The sequence below is a fragment of the Phoxinus phoxinus genome, assembly GCF_949152265.1.
Source record: "Phoxinus phoxinus genome assembly, chromosome: 1".
NCBI lineage: Eukaryota > Metazoa > Chordata > Actinopteri > Cypriniformes > Leuciscidae > Phoxinus > Phoxinus phoxinus.
Genome location: NC_136876.1, coordinates 6,424,959 through 6,446,145, shown reverse-complemented (window position 1 = coordinate 6,446,145; position 21,187 = coordinate 6,424,959). Strand labels below are relative to the sequence as shown.

The window sequence follows — 21,187 nt, the reverse complement described above, 5'->3', positions numbered from 1 at the left end:
GTAGTTAGTTATCATAAGATCAAACTAGCTATATTTATATATTTTTATATTTAATATTATATTCATTGGGACATATTATGCTACTGTAGTTATCTGTGGTTGATTAAGACTAGTGTCATTAGTGATTGTTTTTGTGTTATTGATGTTTTATCCATGTCATAGTGAGAAATAACAGTATTGTTTCAATAGATCCGTTTAATAGTCTTTTATCAAGCAAAACATAAGTTTGTGTATCTAACACAACTTTAACCTTCAATGGGGGTTTTAGGGGTTCAGATTTGTTTACTTTACATTATTTCAAACATATGATAAATACTTTACATTGAGCTTATAATGAGCCATGTGAAGTTTTTAAAAATCTATACATCAATGTTATTATTATAGATACATGTGAATAAAATGTGATACTGGAAACATTAAATAATATGTTGGGGTGCTCTTTTTTTTTAAGGTTTTGATGATCTTTGTCAGTTTCTGCACATAGAAAACTTTAACATGTTAATGATCTAATTTATTGCAATGAACCGTTATCATAAAATCAGACTGTATTTAGATTCATATGGACATATGCTTCTGTAGTGGTTTATGAAGATGAGTGACATCAGTGTTTGTTTTTGTGTTACTGATTTTTTTTTTTTTAAATCCAGCAATGGTGAGAAATAACAGTATCATCTTTTAATAGAGCAGTTTTGCAGGCTTTTGTCATGTGTGTGTGTGTCATGGCGATGGTATAGCCCACGCTCCGACAGCCCCAACATTAAATTAATTTCTTATTAATTTAAAAATTTTCTGGATATAAAATAGTCCCTCCATCCATATCGGTCAGAGGCTGCAAGTCTGCGGGTCTTCAGATCCTCTTCCAAGTTGTTGAACCATCTTTTATTTGGTCGCCCTCTCCTCCTCGTCCGTGCATGTGACCGAATAGAGCGACATTTGGAAGTCGTTCTGGTTTCATTCGGACCACGTGTCCAGTATCCAAGCCTCTTTTTCAGGATTCGCTGCACCACATCGATTTCCATCCCCAATTCGCTTCAATGTTGGCGTTTCTTATTCGGTCTCTTCTTGTCACCCCTCGGATTTTCCGTAAGCAATTCATTTCAAACTCTCTGTTTATTCTTGTCTGCTTATAGTGTCCATGTTTCTGAATTGTACAATAGTATGTTAAGTACCAAGGCTTCATTTCATAAACTCTTATTTTTGTAAATCTGGAATGTATCCTGACTCAAATAATGTGTTTCTAACAGCAAACACTCAGAATAAAGTGAGATGATCTGCTGATGATCCTGAATGGCTTGTTGAATGAGTGTTGATAGTCTGAGGCTCATCAATATTAACAGATCTGCTGAAAACACTCTTTATTTCATGACAATAGTTCCTGTTTTCACCTCATTTATTATGCTGATGTCTTCAGATCTCCTGTAAATTGACACTTAAAGCTAATTTCATTGGTGTCAGCAGACTGAGCGTATTTGTTGGATACTAGGCTATATGTACTTTTATTTCTGTGTTTATGATTTTAACTGGTTTTCTTACCATTATTTATATTTGAAAGAATTACAATTATTTAGGCCTATATTATTTTCTTTATTTCTAGATACCTGTACTTAAAGAAGCAGAATAATGTTAGGATTAGCAATGAAAATAATTAATGAATTGGCATCAGTTACTGTACGATGAATAGATAGACAGACATAAATACAAACAGAAGTTCAACATATAACAAATAATAATTATAATAATAATAATAAAATAAACAATCCACTCAAATGCTAAAGATTTGTTATTTCTCACAGGGTTATTTACTTGAGCTTGTGTTTCTGGTGTCCCACTTTCACATGCGTATCAATGGAAGTCAGTGAACGGCCATAATATTTTTAGTCAAATAAATATCAATCTCAAAGTTGGTGTCAACAAATGGCAGTGTTGTATATTTTAATAGTAATATCATGGTAGATAATTTAGTCATTGATCAAATATGTTTAATAGTTCTTGCTAAAGAAACATTGCTTACCCCATTTTTGTTTGTAAGAAAAAATGTGATTAGATTTCATATCGCAATGTATTTTTTTCCCCAATATCGTGCTGCCCTACTTAGAAGTGTAAATTATTATTTAAAAAAAAAAACTCAGTAATTGATATATTTTTTATTTTGGGCAGATCGGATCCTCCCACCTCAGTCACATCATCAGTGAAGCTCCTCCCACAGCAGTCACATGGTCAGTGAAGCTCCTCCCACTGTACTTCTCCAATAAATGCTGTAAATCCCCATCAGCTGCAAGTGAAGACGAGCATGAAAGCATCAGGAAGAGCTGAAATCTGCAGAGACTGAGTTTATTAAAGAGGACAGTGAGAACACGAGTGATCCAGAACCCTGCAGAATGAAACACACTGAAGATCCTGAAGAACAAAGAGGTTGGTGTTTATTCTTCATTCATTCATGATGCTGGAGAACATTCATGTTAGAAACATTCAAGCACTTCATCACATTTAGATAAACAGTTAAACTATGAAATGATACAGAATGTTCTGGGTTTGTTTCAACAAATAGTCAGTAAAGGAAGGTTTGAGAATTTTATATGTATTGTCAACATCAGACCAAGCTAAATACTATTTTAATATTTTTGATAGTTAATGATAAAGTTTTTTGAAAAAAAATGTGTAAGGACCACACATTGGCCCAACGACGGAATCCAACGGTGTGGGCGAAGGGATAATGCGTGTATATCTTTCCAGCGCTCCAGTGAAGTAAACTTCAGAATAAATCAAGATGTAACATTTATTTTTAAGGTAAAAATTTATCATTCATGCCAATTACACAAGTAATTAAAAGCCAATTCAGAAATAATAAGTACATGACATAAATTACTCAAAGATGACTCTAAAAGTAAGCAATGCATTCCTGACAGAGACACACAGCGGTGTGTGAGTGTTTTCCAGCGGGACAACACTGGCACAGCACTGTATGGGGGTTTTCCTGGTTACAGGATCCCAAAGACAGCTCTGTTACCTAGCCTTAAATACCCAGACCAGAACAAAAGGGTTGTGCCAATATTTTCAGAGTTTGTTTTGGGTCAGTTCCTGTACCCCAGGGGGTAGCACCTGGTCTCGGGGGAGTGGGGAGATATCTTGAAGAGAAATCACCCAAAGAGGAACACAGGATTCTCCTAAGTTCTTAATCTTTCTAATATTACCAATGACTGCAATGAAATTAAGACCATTTTACCAATCGCACTGAGACATCTAAAATGATACCAAACATGAAAAGGAAAAACTATAGATTCACAAGGTACATCATATGTGATATATAGGCATTCTTCGTGAACTTTTGGTGACTTGACTCAGGGGGAGAGGGGGATGCAGAGATAAGGGAAAAGTGTTTGGATAGGACAATGTTTTATGCTCTGTCTTTGCGATCTTCTGTCCAGGGTGTGTTTTATGGCTTTATTGCAGGGTGAGTTTTATTTTAACAGGAAAATCAGTTCTTACAAATGTTATGCTCTTAAACCCAAAGCGCTACAGTAAAATAAACAGAAATAACAATATAACAATTAATTAAAGAAAAACAGCCTTAAATAAATGTCTTAATCAACTTTTTAAAGTGTCCCAACGTTGTTGCATTTCTGATGGTAAGATAGCTTGGCGGATTTGTATGAAAAGGCTCTTTCCCCCCCATGGTCTTGAGCTTACATGAAGGCTGATTTATTAAAAGAGAGTTAGCAGAACGGAGAGAACCTGATGATGTATTTGTCAAATATTTTATAAGTTATTCATATTTATAGAGATTTTTCTTACAGCAGCTTTGGTAACAGGGTTGATGAATGCAGCCAATGCTACAGTTTGTGTAAAAACTGAGACACTGGATTGAGATTATTCTCTTGTCTTCCCATCATGCTGTAGAAAGATCCCAGATGATGTCACTTCCTGGGTGTCACAGTTTTAAGAAATGCTCTGTTTTTGAAAGGAGGAAAATCATGTCAGGAGTAACAGGGTTGAATGAAACATGTAGGACACAGATGATGCTAATACAAATTGTTAATTTAAAACTAGTTAAAGCCCTGGCCACTCTACACTTTGAGCGTTTGAAGTTTCTACAGACACTGCAACGGCCGTGAAATGACGTCACATTCTGTGGCAGCTTTTTTACAAACATTAATTCAGCATATGACAAATAATAATTCAAAATTTTTAAATAAACAATCCACTCCACTCGAATGCTAAACGTTTGTGTTATTTTTCACAGTGTTATTCACTTGAGCTTGTGTTTCTGGTGTCTCACTTTCACATGCGCATGAATGGAAGTAGTGATGCACCGATTAATTGGCCGCCGATCATGATCGGCCGACATTGGTTAAAAATAGCTTGATCTGCGAACCCCAAAAGCGCTGATCAAAAAAGCCGATCACGTGACGTAAATTACTCGCATGCCTTTTTTCCACCTGCATGCGCGGCGCACGGGCACACAACAGCAGACCGGAGCTTACCAGTGGCATAGTGAATAACAGTGGCAAGTGAATAACACTGTGATGAGTTCTCCTTCTCCCGTCTGGAAGTTTTTCAAAGTGTTGGACAAAGACGTAAAAGTTGCTATTTGCAATGTATGTCGTGCTGAAATCCCTCGAGGTGGAAGCCACCAACAGCATTTTAATACCACTAACATGATTAGGCATCTTTGAACGGATTTTCATCCGAGGTCTTACATTTCATTAAGTCAGGTCTAAAAAAGATTTTACCCTTGTTCATTTCCAGAAACGCTGGCCGCAGAATGTCATTACAACGTAGCAAAAAAGTAGTCGTAGCCTACAAAGCGGAGCTGTAGAGAGCAGGGGTCTCCAACACGTCGCTCGCGAGCTGCCAGTAGCTCGTGGCCTGACTGGAGGTAGCTCGCCAAGGGGCTGTTCACATATCGCGCCTTTTGCGCGCTCAAGTTCGTTATTTCAAATGTAGGCGTGCAGCAAGCACGCTCATTATAGAAGTGATGCGGCCGTTTTTCCAAGAGCATCCAAGAGAAACAAATGCATAACAGTAGCACAGGAATGAAGCACAGAAATCCGTGTTGATATTCGGTCCGGTAGATAACGGTCGTTAAGGCACCAGTGCCGCGACGACGCTAGTAAAGCAAAGCCAGTCCTTCACTAGCTTATAGTGCGTGTCTCTTTTTTATTACTTATTTCTCTGAGTGACAACCCTCTCAAATATAAGACACACAAACAGAAAAAATAAGTCTCAAATTTACTGTCTGTAATTGCAAAATTCTTGCGTGCGTCGTACACGTGTGCGCCTGGCTAATAATCGGCTTGATATAGGTGGATATTGGCCGATGCCGATTATGTTAAAAATTCTGCTGGTTGATGCTGGTTAATGCGGTGTGTAGGTCTTACATTTCAATCTTTAAGGTCTTAAAATGTCTTAAAACGGTCTTAAATTTGACTTACAAAAGGTCTTTCATGAATATCTGTCTGATAAATAAACTACTAGTTTTGGGATGTTGTGCATAATTGGTTGTTCCAGAAAGAAATTGTTATTGCCACCTCAGTTACTTTAATTTCTACAAATGGTGCAAACTCTGGCCGGAATTGTGAGATCGCAATAGACGTGAAGGACTATAATGCACTAAGAGCTCGCTCAAGTACTGCGGAGCTAAACCATTTAGTCCTTTGTAAGTAATCAGCAATATTAAAAAATGTATATGATGTTTAATAGGCAGCCAATGGCAACCATACTTCCTGGTTCTGGTAAGAACTCGAGCTTCTGCGTTTTGAACTAGCTAGCTGTAGTTTGTTTATTAAGTGTGCAGGGCAACCACCCAGTAGAGCATTACAATAATCTAGCCTTGAGGTCATGAACGCATTAACTAATTGTTCTGCATTTTTCATTGAGAGCATATGTCGTAATTTAGATATACTTTTTAGATGAAAAATGCGGTTTTACAGATACTAGACACGTGACTTTCAAATGAAAGATTATCATCAAAGATTGTTTGTCCAATAATTAGAATCTTTGTTTTTTCAGAATTAAGTAGTAGGAAATTTCTAGTCATCCAGTTTTTTTATATCTGCTATGCATTTGTTAATTTTGTGAATTGGTAAGTTTTACCAGGGCGTGAAGTAATATAGAGCTGAGTATCATCAGCATAACAGTGAAAAGCTAATTCCATGTTTCCTAATGATATCTCCTAATGGTAGCATGTACAGAGTGAACAGCAGCGGTCCTAGTACTGAGCCTTGTGGTACGCCATACTGAACTTGTGATTGATAAGACATCTCTTCATTTCAAGTTGAAATTAAATTTAAATTAAATTAAAGTGAAAAAAAAGTTTGCGTTATGTTAAAGTGAACTACCATTAATTATTAAAGTTTTTAGTAAAATAAATATCAGTCTCAAAGTTGGCGTCAAAAAATGGCAGTATTGTATACTTTAATATTAATATCGTGTTAGATAATTGTCATTGATCAAATATATTTAATAGTTCTTGCTAAAGAAACATGGGATTCGTGCCTATAATGTTTTAAAAATAATAATTGAAAGATAAATTTACCTCATTCATGGAAAGTTTCAAGGACATATCAATTTATAAAAAGGCATCAAATTATCATAATATTGTATAACAGTTGTCTAATTTCGCTTTCACTTTATTTGGATGGTCCCTTTAACACATTCTGTTGTCTATAAGTAACATTGCCCCTTCATGTCTACTAACTATCATTAGAGTGTTAGTAGAGCATTAGTAGACTGGTAGGGTTAGGGTTAGAATAAGTTGACATGTAGTTGCAAAGTTACTTATAGTCAGTAGAGTATCTGTTGAGGAGCATCACAATAAAGAGTTTGCAGATATTAAGCAGACAGTCTACTAATACTCGAGAGTTAGTTGACATGTAGTTGCACAGTTACTTATAGTTAACAGAATGTTCAAAAGGGACCATCAAAATAGTGTTACCCTAATTTCTACTATTACATCAGGGCTCATTTTCATGTCCTTTCACTTTATATTTCTCTCTTTTAATTATTTTGATGTACTGAAAATTAAATGTAATAATTATTTCTTTCATGTCAGACCTGATGGAAGAGAGCGAGGAGAGTGAAGAACTGAGTGAAGTGGAGGAGGAACATCATGTCAAACCTGGAGGAAAACCCTTGAGTCGCTCAAAGACTAAAAAAAATATTATAAGGAAAACAAGAGCCAAGAAATCTTTCACCTGCACTCAGTGTGGAAAGAGCCTCACAACCAAACAAAGTCTTGACTGTCACATGAGAATTCACACAGGTGAGAAGCCGTTCTCATGTGATCAGTGTGAAAAGAGATTCTCATGCAAAAGTACACTTAAGAGTCACATGATGATCCACACTGGAGAGAAGCCACATGTATGCCGGCAATGTGGGAAGAGTTTCACCCGATCAGTTCAGATTAAATTACACATGATGATCCACACGGGAGAGAAGCCATTCATGTGTGATCAGTGTGAAAAGAGTTTTGCATGCAAACATACTCTTGCACGTCACATGAGGATCCACACCGGAGAGAAGCCGTTCACATGTGATCAGTGTGGCAAAACATTTCTTAGGGCATCATACCTGAAGGCACACCTGACAGTTCATACGAAGGAGAAGCCGCATTCATGTTCTGTGTGTGGAAAGAGTTTTTCACTGCTGGAATCTTTACATAAACATGAGAAAATACACACTGGTGTAAGAGAGTACATGTGCTTTGAGTGTGAGAAGACTTTTACTACAGCAAACAATTTAAAAGTGCACCAGAGAATTCACACTGGAGAAAAACCTTACAAGTGTTCACACTGTGATAAGAGATTCAGTCGGTCATCAAATCTGAAAACGCATGAAGGAATTCACACTGGAGAAAAACCTTACAAGTGTTCACACTGTGACAAGAGATTCAGTCAGTTAGCATATAAGAAAACACATGAGAGGATCCACACTGGAGAAAAAACTTACAAGTGTTCACACTGTGACATGAGATTCAGTCAGTTAGCACATCTGAGAAAACATGAGATAATCCACACTGGAGAGAAGCTGCCCACGTGTGATCAATGTGGAAAGAGTTTTGCTTTTATAAATCAGCTTAAGATACACATGAGGATCCACACTGGAGAGAAGCCGCATGTATGCCATCAATGTGGAAACAATTTCACAAACAAACATACTCTTGATGTTCACATGAGAGTTCACACCGGAGAGAAGCCGTTTAAGTGTGATCGATGTGGGAAAGATTTCAGTCAATCTTCACACCTTAAAGAACACATGAAGATCCACACCGGAGTGAAGCCATTCCCTTGTGATCAGTGTGGGAAGAGTTTCTCAAACAAACAAAATCTTAAGGCCCAATCCCAATTCTACCCCTTTCCCCTTCGTCTACCCCTAACCCTTCACCTTCCCCTTCCCCTTGACCCTTGAAACAGAGTGGCAAGGCGTAGGGGTGAAAATATTCCCCTAAGAAATGGGACACCACTACTACACCGTTACATGTCATTATACGTCGTCGCCTACGTCACAGGAGATGCGCCGATGTTTATCACAAACTTCCAAGATGCACAGGAGTTGTACACAGGACTTACTCTGTGGTGTTGTATTAACACGTTGGAGGTACAGACCTATGTTTGTAATATTTTGACCTATTTATTTATTTACTGTGTGAAATACGACATTGTGTGGCGTTCATGTGCGTTCAACTCATAAATACGATCTTTACGAGATGACTTGAACGCACCAATAGCTTGTGTGCTTTGTTCGGGGGAGACGAGATTTTTTTACAAACGTTTCTTTGAAGGAACTGACCGTAAATATGTATACAAGCTTGAATGTAACAAAGCAAATCATTATTTGTCGTTAAAATACTTATTAAAGCCAACAATTATTACATTTATGGGTCTCCTTTTTTGCTTGGGCAGCCATTTTGCGTCTGTAGCCGGTGTATGCAGTGACACTTCTCATACCCCTTCGTTTGAAGTGTGGTCCTGAAAAATCTTCGTTTGAAGGGCTATCTGGCCCTTCCCCTTAGCCCTCCCCCTCCAACCAAAAGAGAATCGAGACAGCCCTAGCCCTTCACGTGCACGCTCAAAACAGAGGGGAAGGGGAAAGTGAAGGGGTAAGGGGTAGAATTGGGATTGGCCCTAAGAGTCACATGAGAGTCCATACTGGAGAGAAGCCGCATGTATGCCGTCAATGTGGAAAGAGTTTCTCCCAATCACAAAAGCTTAAATTACACATGAGGATCCACACAGGAGAGAAGCCATTCATGTGTGATCAGTGTGAAAAGAGATTCTCATGGCAAAGCAATCTTAAGAGTCACATGAGGATCCACACCGGAGTGAAGCCGTTCGCATGTGATCAGTGCGGCAAAACATTTCTTAGGGCATCAGAGCTGAAGACACACCTGACAGTTCATACGAAGGAGAAGCCGCATTCATGTTCTGTGTGTGGAAAGAGTTTTTCACTGCTGCAATATTTACATAGTCATGAGAAAACTCACACTGGTGTGAGAGAGTACATGTGCTTTGAGTGTGAGAAGACTTTTACTACAGCACAAAGTTTAAAACTGCACCAGAGAATTCACACTGGAGAAAAACCTTACAAGTGTTCACACTGTGACAAGAGATTCAGTCAGTTCGAAAATCTGAAAACGCATGAGAGGATTCACACTGGAGAAACACCTTACAAGTGTTCACACTGTGACAAGAGATTCAGTCTGTCAGCATATAAGAAAACACATGAGAGGATCCACACTGGAGAAAAACCTTACAAGTGTTCACACTGTGACATGAGATTCAGTCGCTCAGCACATCTGAAAACACATGAGAGGATCCACACTGGAGAAAAAACTTACAAGTGTTCACACTGTCACAAGAGATTCAGTGAGTCATCAAATCTGAAAACACATGAGAGGATCCACACTGGAGAAAAACCTTACAAGTGTTCACACTGCGACAAGAGATTCAGTCAGTCTCCACATCTGAAAACACATGAGAGGATCCACAGCAGAGAGAAGCTGCCCACGTGTGATCAGTGCGGGACGAGTTTCTCTTTTAAAAGTCACCTGAAGCTACACATGAAGATCCATGCAGTGGAGAAACCACTTGAACACAGGTTGAGTTCACGGTAAGTAGTTTATTTTCATGTGCTGAGCAACAAAATATTGTTACACCTGGCCTGTGCCGGGCCGTGCAACAGAGAGGGGAGACCACGCGGATTAGTTTGATTTAAAGAAAATATGTTTATTAAAGATAAAGAATGAACAACGTAAAGTAAATAAAGTCAGTATATGTGTTAGTCAGGAGAAATAAAAACGTATGCAATCAGGGTATATGAAGAGTAATGCCAAAAGGAAACAAAATCAGCAAAACGGTGCGGGAGAGAAGGAGAAATCGGCGACCCCTCAATCCGGTCTGGAGAACTTTTTAAAGCCCAAGATGCTGGAGGCAAATCACACGCGATATGCCACACCTGTGCTCCGCTCACCTGTAGGGGAGACATAATTACAGAGGAGGAGCCGACAGATCCGTAACACCCCCTCCCTTAAGACAGAGGCCCCTAAAAGGCCTCTGCAAAAAAAACCCACACACAACAACAAAATGACAAACATTTCTTAATTTTTAAAATAATTTCTATAAACTAAAAGTGAGCACTTAACTTTGGTTCAGGGATGTTGACAGCCCATATACATGGACAAGCCAGACGAACCCTTTTGTCCACAGGACGAACCCTTTTGTCCACAGGACGAACCCTTTTGTCCACAGGACGAACCCTTTTGTCCACAGGCCCAACCCCTCTACCCTCCAGCAGCTCCAACCGCCCTCCCCCATACCAAGAACTCCAGCAAATCCCGGTACCTGGAAAGCTACATTTAAGGAGATTAGGCAGAAGAAGAGAGTGGAGAAGAAAAAGGCAGAAAGAAAGATATAGGACCAAACAAAACATTCACTCAAGCCCACCCGGAGCACGGGACAAAGCGTCAGCCATGACATTGTCCACGCCCCGAATGTGCCGTATCTGCAAATTGTATGGCTGCAAAAATAAAGCCCAGCGCATCAGGCGCTGACTAGGACTCTTTAAAGAGTGGAGGAATGTCAATGGATTATGATCCGAATAAACAGTGATAGGAACAGCGCCCCCAGCTAAGTACACATCAAACTGCTGTAGACCCCAAACTAACGCCAATGTTTCCTTCTCAATAGTTGAATAATTCAACTGATGACAATTAAACTTTCTTGAGAAGTAACATGTCGGCCTATACACCCCCTGCTCATCACTCTGCAGGAGCACTGCACCAGCACCCACCTGGCTTGCGTCAACCTGCATCTGGAAAGGCTGATCTAAACGGGGTGCCATCAACACTGGGGCAGAAGTCAACAACAACTTGACATTATCAAAAGCAGTCTGAGAGGTCACAGTCCATTCAAACTTCACTTTAGCTTTTAACAGGTTAGTCAAAGGGGCTACTACCGTAGAAAAGTTGGAACAAAAGCTACGGTAATACCCTACCATCCCCAAAAAGCGCCGCAACTCGGTTTTGGTGGTAGGAACAGAAAACTTATCAATAGCCACCACCTTAGCATGAACCGGCTTCACTTGCCCCTGCCCTACGATCTTCCCCAAGTATACAACTGTAGCCTGGGCAAACTCACACTTGGCTAGGTTTACAGTGAGGCGAGCATCAACAAGCCTAGTAAAAAGAGCTCGAATACGATCCAGATATTCTGACCACTCCTCGCTATACACAACCACATCATCGAGATACACAGCGCACCCCTGCAAACCGGAAACAACACGGTTCATAAGTCGTTGAAATGTGGCTGGAGCGTTTCGTAACCCGAAACTCATAACAGAGTAAGAATATAGCCCAGATGGTGTTATAAAGGCTGAAACTTCCTGAGCTCGAAGTGACAAAGGGACTTGGTAATATCCTTTCAACAAGTCAAATTTACTCACAAACCTTGCGGATCCTACCCGGTCAACACAATCTTCAACCCTTGGGAGTGGAAAAGAATCTGATTTCGTGATGTTATTCAATTTACGATAATCAGTACAGAACCTATGTGTCCCATCAGGTTTACTGACCAATATACAGGGTGAAGCCCAACTCGAATAGGAAGGCTTAGCCAACCCATTTTCCAACAGGTACTTCACCTCTGCCTCTAGATGTTGCTGTTTGTCTTGTGACACCCGATAGAACCGCTGTCTTATTGGTTCTGCATCACCAACATCAATATCATGCTCAATTAAATGAGTACGTGATGGTGTATCTGAAAATAAAGAAGGAAAATCAGACAACAAAGATGACAGTTCTGATGCACGCTCCTCTGGCAAATGTCCAAACAATGTATTCAACTCCGCCAGTTTTTCAGAGTTCCTCAAACGAGGTTTCAGCACACAGTCATCAGGACCTACCACATCCTCACCAGTACTTGCTGCCACCATGTAGGGAGTCTCAAAGGCCCTAGGAGCCTCAACAGCTGCGGCTAAAGAAACACTCACAGCCAGGTCACCAGACTCTGCAGCCCCAGAGACTGAAAACCTGCTATAATAGGACTTCAACAGATTTATGTGACAGAGCTGAGTGGAACGCCTCCGATTTGGTGTAGAAAGTAAATAATTCAGGTCTGACACCTGTCGAACAACCCTATAAGGACCTGTGTATTTGGCAAGGAAAGGAGAATTTGCTATCGGCAATAAAGCCAACACCTGATCACCAGGACTAAACACCCTTTTCTCAGCTCGACGGTCATACCAACTCTTCATTTTCTGTTGGGCTTTAGTTAGGTTGTCAGTCGCCATCTCACAGGCTAAAAACAGCCTACGACGAAAACCATTTACATAGTCCAACAAGTTAAGAGGAGACTCAGGACACTTCAGCTCCGCCTGCAAAACGGCTAGAGGCCCACGAACTCTATGGCCAAAGACCAAATCATTAGGCGAGAACCCTGTACTCTCCTGAGTTACCTCTCGTGCCGCCAACATTAGCCACGGGAGCCCTTCCTCCCAGTCTCGGTTAAGCTCAACACAATAACCCCTGAGAAGCGACTTCAATGTCTGATGAAAACGCTCCAGAGCACCTTGGCTCTGGGCGTGATAAGCACTACTACGCTGATGTTTTACACGCAACTGCTCGAGCACCTCTCTGAACATGCGTGACGTAAAGTTAGAGCCTCTATCACTGTATAGTGTGAGGGATACCGAAGATGGAAATAAACTGTGAAAGAGCCTTCACCACAGATCTAGTTGTGATTGTACGCAAAGCATAAGCAGCAGGATATCGGGTAGCCTGACACATCACCGTCAGCATGTAAACACACCCTGACTTAGATGAAGGCAATGGTCCTACACAATCAATTAACAAATGTTCAAATGGTTTTCCTATAGCTGGAATAGGGTAAAGGGGAGCTGGCTTTAACACCTGATTAGGCTTCCCCGTTAACTGGCATACATGACACGTCTTAATGAAGGATGCCACATCCTTCTTTAGGCGGGGCCAATAGAAGTACTTCATAAGACGGTCATAGGTCTTTCTTACCCCCAAGTGTCCAGCTACATCCCCATGAGCTGTTTGTAGGACCAAGTCTCTAAACTTAACTGGCACTATCACTTGAAACACTGGATCCTCGACTCCTTCGTCAGTGTGAGAAGACCACTTCCGAATCAACAACCCCTCCTGAACCAAATAACCACTTGCTGCATTGCGCAACTCCTCAGGTGGTAACACCCCACCGAACAGATCTTTTAATGTCACATCCTCCTTTTGAGCAGCAACAAAATCACTATAGGAGAGAGAAGATGGTAGATTAGGCAAAACAACAGACTTTAACTCCCCGGTCTGAGAAACATCATCATTAGAGGCACGGCTCATAGCCCGTGTCACTGCACAAGCTGTAAAGACAGACAAATTCTGACGACTAACATCACTATCAGCTGGAATAGAGGGAAAATTCTTAACAATTACAGGGGGTGGTACATCACGCCAGACACGCTCTCCAGCCAGGTTATTTCCCAAAAGAAGATGGACGCCCTCTACAGGTAAGGAAGGACGGACTGCTATGGTTACCTCCCCCTGCACCAATTCAGACTGCAGATTAATCCTGTGCAATGGAACAGAGACAACCTGTAACCCAATCCCCCGGACTAAAACATTGTTCCCAGTACTCGAGTCCCCCGAAAAAGGCAAAACGGACTCCAAGATAAAAGACTCTGATGCCCCTGTGTCCCTAAGTATCTTAACTGGCACCCGGTTGGAACTACCCACCAGTGAAACTAAACCATCTGTAACGAAAGGAAAGTAACCACTTCCACCCGTTACCACTGAATCAGCTCCACAGTTTCTCCCACCAGCCCCAGCAGCGCTCAGGCCTGATAGCTGAGATGACGTCACAACGCCTTCAGGTTTAACCTCAGTCTCACCCACCAAAACTTTAGCAGGTATAACTGACTCAGATACGGCAAGAGTAACACCTCTAACAACCTCAGTACCCTTTCTCTGACTTTTCCCCTTTAACACCGGACAGTCTTTCTTCCAATGCCCCCTTTCCAAGCAATATCGACACACATCAGCATCATTCTTAGCCTGACTAGCAGGTGTAGATGCAGAAAACCTAGAATCTCTGCGGAAACTTACAGCACCTCTGTGTGACTGATTAGAGTGTAAATCTATTCTACTCTGAGTAGGTGACTCGATTGAACCTAACGAAGACCCCAAAACTCTATGAGAACGTCCAAAACGTTGTTCCTGATAGACCTTACCTGTATGGTTTTCTTTTAAACTATACTTGTGTGTCAAAGCAAAATCGTCAGCCATTACTGCGGCTTCCGCTGCAGTTTTCATCTTATGCTCAAATACATAGGTAGCAACACGCTCAGGAAGAATATTTCTGAACTGTTCTAAAACAATCAGGTTAGACAATTCTTCAAAAGTAGTGACTCCCACTGCAGAGCACCAACGATTAAAGTGACTGTTCAATTCCCTCGCTACCTCTGTATATGTCTGTTTATCCCCCTTTCTCCAACTGCGGAATCGCAAACGATAAGCTTCAGGAACTAATTCATAAATTTTAAGCACTGCTTCTTTTACTTTAACATATTTTTTCCTATCTGGTACAGACAACGCAATAAACGCTTCTTGTGCTCTACCTACAAGAACACTTTGGAGTAACAACGTTCTCTCGGAGTCAGACCAGCCACGGTCATCAGCCACACTCTCAAATAAAGAAAAGAAAACCTCTGGATCTCTCTCATTAAATTTCGGCAGCAACCTAACCATGTTACATATATCAGGGGGACGCACAAACCCCCTAGGAGCAGTATCCTCACCCCCATCTGCTGAAAGCCTACCTTCAGCAACCAGTCTCAGCCGTTCTAAAGCCACATCACGTTCACTTCTTATTCTTTCCATTTCCAATTGACGCTCAGCTTCTCTTTCATTCCGGTCTGCCTCACGTTGAGCATCTCTTTCCTTACGGTCTGCCTCACGTTGAGCTTCTCTCTCTTTCTGTTGCATTTCTATTAACACTTTTTGTTGCTCAAATGTAAGTGACATTTTAGAAAACTCTGTCGAAAGAGGTGTCGACGTTGCTTCTCCTAATTCTAACTCTTCCATAATTAGAGATGCAGGTGATGACAGAATATTCCTAACCACCAATTCCGCCTGTACTGACACTTTAATCTGGGCTAATTTCGCTGTTCTGGGTAAACCCAAATCAAAGTTATAATGTTCACAAACTTGACGCAACTGATCCTTTGTCAAAGTATTCAAAACCTCCACAGATGGAGCTACGAAAAAATCTTCCAAACTAGCCATACAAATGGAAAAAAAACTACAGCATACAATTTTTTCCTTTTACAGAAAATAAAGAAAAATGAGCTCACCTTTTCAAATGCAAGTGTGGCCACAACAGCGCGTATAGGACGAGAGAGAAAAAACGGAGCTGCCCTGTAAAACTAGAAAAACAGCGATCCTCTTCATGCATATCCCAAGGACAGAGATTTTTATTACACGATATCAGCGGAGCCTTAACTCCCCCGACAAAATGCCGTTAAAGCAGGCTTCCACGACTGTGCCCTCTGCCCAGGATAGCACAAAAATAACAAACTAAAATAACAAAACAAAATAACAAACATTAATGCTTTACGGGCTCTCCTAAAGCTCCGATAATTATTTTATCGAGTACTTTACCAACAAACTCAATCCTAAACGCGCAGTGCTGACCCACACCTAAACAATAGCTCACCGCCGATTCTTCAACCTGGCTCACTTTAACACCCAGGCACAAATTAACAAAATGTTCTCCTCCTCTCACGCACCAACAACGAAAGAAAAATAAATAAATGTAACTGATTTCAAACGCAATTTATCTACAAACTAATCCGCATCTTCCCAATGATTCAAAACTAACCGTTCAACTCAATGAACTATCAAAGCACTTTCCAAATCAAACGCACTTAAACGAAACGGTCTAAATACTTACAGCTTCTAATACTTAGGCTTAACCTAGTTATAAGCAAAAAATATATATAAATATTTACCGATGTCGTTTCGAATCCTTATTTTTCTTTAACGAGCCCCCACAATCTGTTTGTCGTTTCCGATCCCGATCGTTCAAATCCCTTGACGAGCCACCAATCTGTTACACCTGGCCTGTGCCGGGCCGTGCAACAGAGAGGGGAGACCACGCGGATTAGTTTGATTTAAAGAAAATATGTTTATTAAAGATAAAGAATGAACAACGTAAAGTAAATAAAGTCAGTATATGTGTTAGTCAGGAGAAATAAAAACGTATGCAATCAGGGTATATGAAGAGTAATGCCAAAAGGAAACAAAATCAGCAAAACGGTGCGGGAGAGAAGGAGAAATCGGCGACCCCTCAATCCGGTCTGGAGAACTTTTTAAAGCCCAAGATGCTGGAGGCAAATCACACGCGATATGCCACACCTGTGCTCCGCTCACCTGTAGGGGAGACATAATTACAGAGGAGGAGCCGACAGATCCGTAACAATATCTTCTGTGTAATATCCAAATCTCTCCTCTGCACCTATAGCTGGTGCGTGGTGAGTAAATCCCTCTCTGACAGTAGGTGGCGCTCATGTATAGCAGAAATAAAGCACTATACAGGGCTCTAGACTGCGACTAAATGGTCACATTTTGCGACCTTATTTCCAGCCAGTTGCCATTTCTGCAGCATACGAGAAACATCACACAGCAAACGAAAGCAAACACGACACACTCGCTCATTGTAAACAACAGCACTCTTCAGAGACATCAAACGATCGACTCCAAAGCGGCGTGCATCCACTTCCTTATTTATACCCGCGCCGCGGGGGGCGGAGTGTGTGATAGTTTCAATAGTACTCGAAGATGACACGTCGAACATGAATGACTGAAAGAGAACATGCTGATGCTCACCAGATTTACATTGTTTCATGACCAAACTAGTGATTTATAACATTAATCATCTTCATGACATTAAAATAGATCATAATCGTGCACAGCAGTTGTTGACCAGATTTGATGGGATTGCTATTAAACTCATCAGTGATCTTGACTTTGAGCTTCATTTGAAATCTCACATGGTTTAATCTTTCTTTTAGACCTGATGGACAACGAGAAAGGAGAAACAGAAGCATAAAAAAGTCTGAAGGTTCACATGAGGATCCACAGCGGAGAGAAACTTTACACGTGTGATCAATGCGGGAAGAGTTTCAATCGGGCCTTCGTTCTGGAATCACGTCTGACTTCTCATTTTGAAGAAGAGCACCAGAAAAGTTACACCGGAAAAGACTTTTACTGTTCAGGGAGCTGAAGAAGAGTCCGTAACACTTTTACCAGAGACATGAATCTGATATTAATTTTAACTCATTCATTGTTTTTCAGAGATCTGTCTCATTATTTACATTTTTATACATTTTGGTACTTCAAGTACTGATTGATTAAACTCATTATCATTTTATCAACGGCTTGTTGTTATTGTCCAATTTTATTTTCTGCTGATTCATCTTTCTTCAGGAGTAATTCCATAATTTTTGGTTCTAAAAGCCAAGTCTTCATTTACTGCTCCTCTTATCTGCACACGCTTCTCCAACACGCATTGTTGTACACAGGGCAACACAGTTCCTTGATTATTACGCAGGAATGAGAGTATAGGTCCTAGTCATATTGGCCTTGAAAATCTCAACTTTTAATTTTCCGTCGGTCTTAGTACAAGATGTAACTACGGAAGAGTCAAGTTTTAAATAGGAAAAATATCTAAACTCTTTGGTCATTTTTTTTTGAGAGCGATGCTAACGGTCTAATCAGATTCAATGATCTATGCTAAGCTATGCTAAAAGTGCTACCGCCAGACCCGGAGATCGGCTGAATGGATTCAAGAACGGTAAAACTCAACTGTCTAACTCTAGGGGAGAATGAGCCTATTTCCAAAAAAAGTGGAGTGTTCCTTTAACAATGCAAGAAGCACCAGAATACAGCATTTTGACCAAGTTTAAAATATTTTCACCAATACCAAAAGCTTTTTAATACAGTAGAAAGATAACCATGATCAACCCGATCTAAAGAAATTAAACCAACTTTAATTTCAAAACCTTTACAAATATCTAGACGGTATTAAAAAACAAAGTTTAGTAACTAAACAGAATTTTATTAGGTTTAGTGACAACATGTTACAATGTTTACATGAAATTTGTGTCAAGCTATAATAAAAAACGTAGCTTACCAGAAATACCATGATTTCAATTCAATTATTGTTATTTGATTCAATATTGACTCATTTGAATACATATTAGGTACACAAGATAGGCGTTAATTTTTCTGAAGAAATAAAAAAAAAACCTCACCTAATGCTGTAAACACAGAGAGCCCTATCATTATAATAACAACAACTTTATTTAATTTCTTGCTACCACAGAAACCGACAATTCTCGGGCCAGCAACGTGTCCAAATTTCAATCTTAACCGTTCTATTTCATCAGAAACTAAACGAAACAAAATGACTTATTTTCAATATAAAATGTGATTGTGGATTGAATTTTTTTTTTAACCTTTTATCACAGTCTTGGACATGTCAAAGATTAGAAACAAAATTGGTTTTAATGCATTGTTAGTTTTTGTGCAGCATCAGATTTTAACTTTTTCTCCCTAATTTACTGTTCGTGGCTGTTTTTGCCCCATTGACTTCCATTATAACCTGTGCAAAAAAAAGCTTAGTTTCTGGCTTTTACATGGAGTTATATGGAGTATAATAGCATAATAAAGTGTGTGTGTGAGTGAGAGTGTGTGAGAGAGAGAGAACTCACCTTGATGCGTCTGAGAAAATCAAAATATGCACCTCAGCTCTCAGAACTACATGGAGTAAACAAAAACAACTTAAGTGTATTTATGCATCTGCTGCCTTTTGATGGTGAGAATTGCAGACTAAACAAAAACAAAGCAAGTGGATTTAAACACTTGCATGCAAGCCTGGAAAAGAGGAAAAAAAAATCATTTTCAAACCTCATCCCGGTCCACCGCATCAATCTCCCATGCGTTCAGTTTATCGTTGGGAATTTGTTGTGTCAAGTCACCTCTCGCCAAATCCAATTATCACAAAGATAATGTTCACTAATTTATGGCAGTTATTTTTTTTACCTTAAACTTTATGCAAACAGCTGTTCTGAGTTCTCCAGAGGCCCCGGACAATGTGATTTTGTAAAAATCATGTCAGTCTTTTAAACGTATGTAATTTTATTAATGTTTTTGCTCCGCTGTGCAGATTTGGGGGAATATATGTGGCCAAAATTAGTAATGGTATTTATATATGGGTTTATTTAAAATGGCAACATTTCATGTCAAATTCACTTTAAAGAAGATCTACTTTTCTAAGTTTCAATTGCATAGGGCAGCAAATTGGTCAGCGCTGGGCCTGATTGTGAGTAATAACAGTGTTGTCTTTGATAGAGCAGTTTTATAGGCTTTTATCATGTATCCTGACTCAAATAATGTGTTTCTAACAGCAAACACTACTCTAACTCTAAAACTCTAACAGAATACAGTGAGATGATCTGCTGATGATCCTGAATGGCTTGTTGAATGAGTGTTGATAGTCTGAGGCTCATCAATATTAACAGATCTGCTGAAAACACTCTTTATTTCATGACAATAGTTCCTGTTTTCACCTAATTTATTATGCTGATGACTTCAGATCTCCTGTAAATTGTCACTTAAAGCTCATTTCATTGGTGTCAGCAGACTGAGGGTATTTGTTGGCTACTATACTGTACGTTTATTTCTGTTTATTTTAACTGTTTTTCTTACCATTATTTATATTTGGAAGAATTTAAATGTTTTATATTATTTTCTTTATTTATAGATAGGCTACCTGTATTTGAATGAAGAAGCAGAATAATGTTAGGATTAGCATTACAAATAATGAATGAATTAGCATCAGTTACTGTACGATGAATAGATAGACAGACATGAATGCTTAGAAGTGTCATTTATTATAAAAACAAACTCAGTAATTTATATTTTTGATTTTGGCAGATCAGCTCCTCCCACACATGAATTCATCATCAGTGAAGCTCCTCCCACTGCAATCACATCATCGGCAAAGCTCCTCCCACAGTAGTCACATGGTCAGTGAAGCTCCTCCCACTGGAGTTCAGCAATAAATCCCTGCAGAGACTGAGTTTATTAAAGAGGACAGTGAGAACACGAGTGATCCAGAACCCTGCAGAATGAAACACACTGAAGATCCTGAAGAACAAAGAGGTTGGTGTTTATTCTTCATTCATTCATGATGCTGGACAACATTCATGTTAGAAACATTCAAGCACTTCATCACATTTAGATAAACAGTTAAACTATGAAATGGTACAGAATGTTCTTTTTTTTTTCAACAAATAGTCAGTAAAGGGAGATTTGAGACATTTTTATATTGATTGTCAACATCAGATCAAGCTAAATACTATTTTAACTGTTTTATTTTAAAGTTATTTTATATCTGGTTCCCAATTTGCAACAAAGTTAACATCATTTTAGTCATTTTCAACAGTTTACAAAATTATATATTTTTAGGAATAATCAGTTAAAACCAAGTTACTGATAAAGTTGTATTTGTCAAATATCATACAAGTTATCCATAGTTATAGAGATTCTTCTTACAGTGACTTTGGTAACAGGGTTGATGAATACAGTCAATGCTACAGTTTGAAAGTAGAAAGA

At 39.6% G+C, this 21,187-nt stretch overlaps 2 protein-coding genes across 4 annotated transcripts in view; both read left to right on the top strand.

The window, feature by feature from the left end:
• Positions 1–21,187, top strand: part of LOC306999845 (uncharacterized protein) — a 134,067-nt gene that overhangs the window by 96,823 nt on the left and 16,057 nt on the right. For 2 of the 3 annotated variants that reach the window (XR_013797926.1, XM_079614877.1), the window contains exon 2: positions 20,507–20,734. The exons of the other annotated variant lie outside the window; for it this stretch is intronic. Coding sequence is in view for 1 of the 2 variants with exons in the window: in XM_079614877.1 (XP_079471003.1) it covers positions 20,701–20,734 (34 nt within the window). In the remaining variant the exon portion in view is untranslated. The remainder of the gene's footprint in view (positions 1–20,506; positions 20,735–21,187) is intronic. 3 annotated transcript variants of the gene reach the window in all.
• On the top strand, positions 806–17,945 carry LOC306999823 (uncharacterized protein). The gene is made up of 5 exons (XM_079614838.1): positions 806–1,083; positions 2,158–2,412; positions 7,052–8,331; positions 9,128–10,107; positions 17,581–17,945. Exons 2-5 carry the CDS (start codon positions 2,379–2,381, stop codon positions 17,672–17,674), a joined length of 2,388 nt encoding a protein of 795 aa, XP_079470964.1. The 5' UTR covers positions 806–1,083; positions 2,158–2,378; the 3' UTR covers positions 17,675–17,945.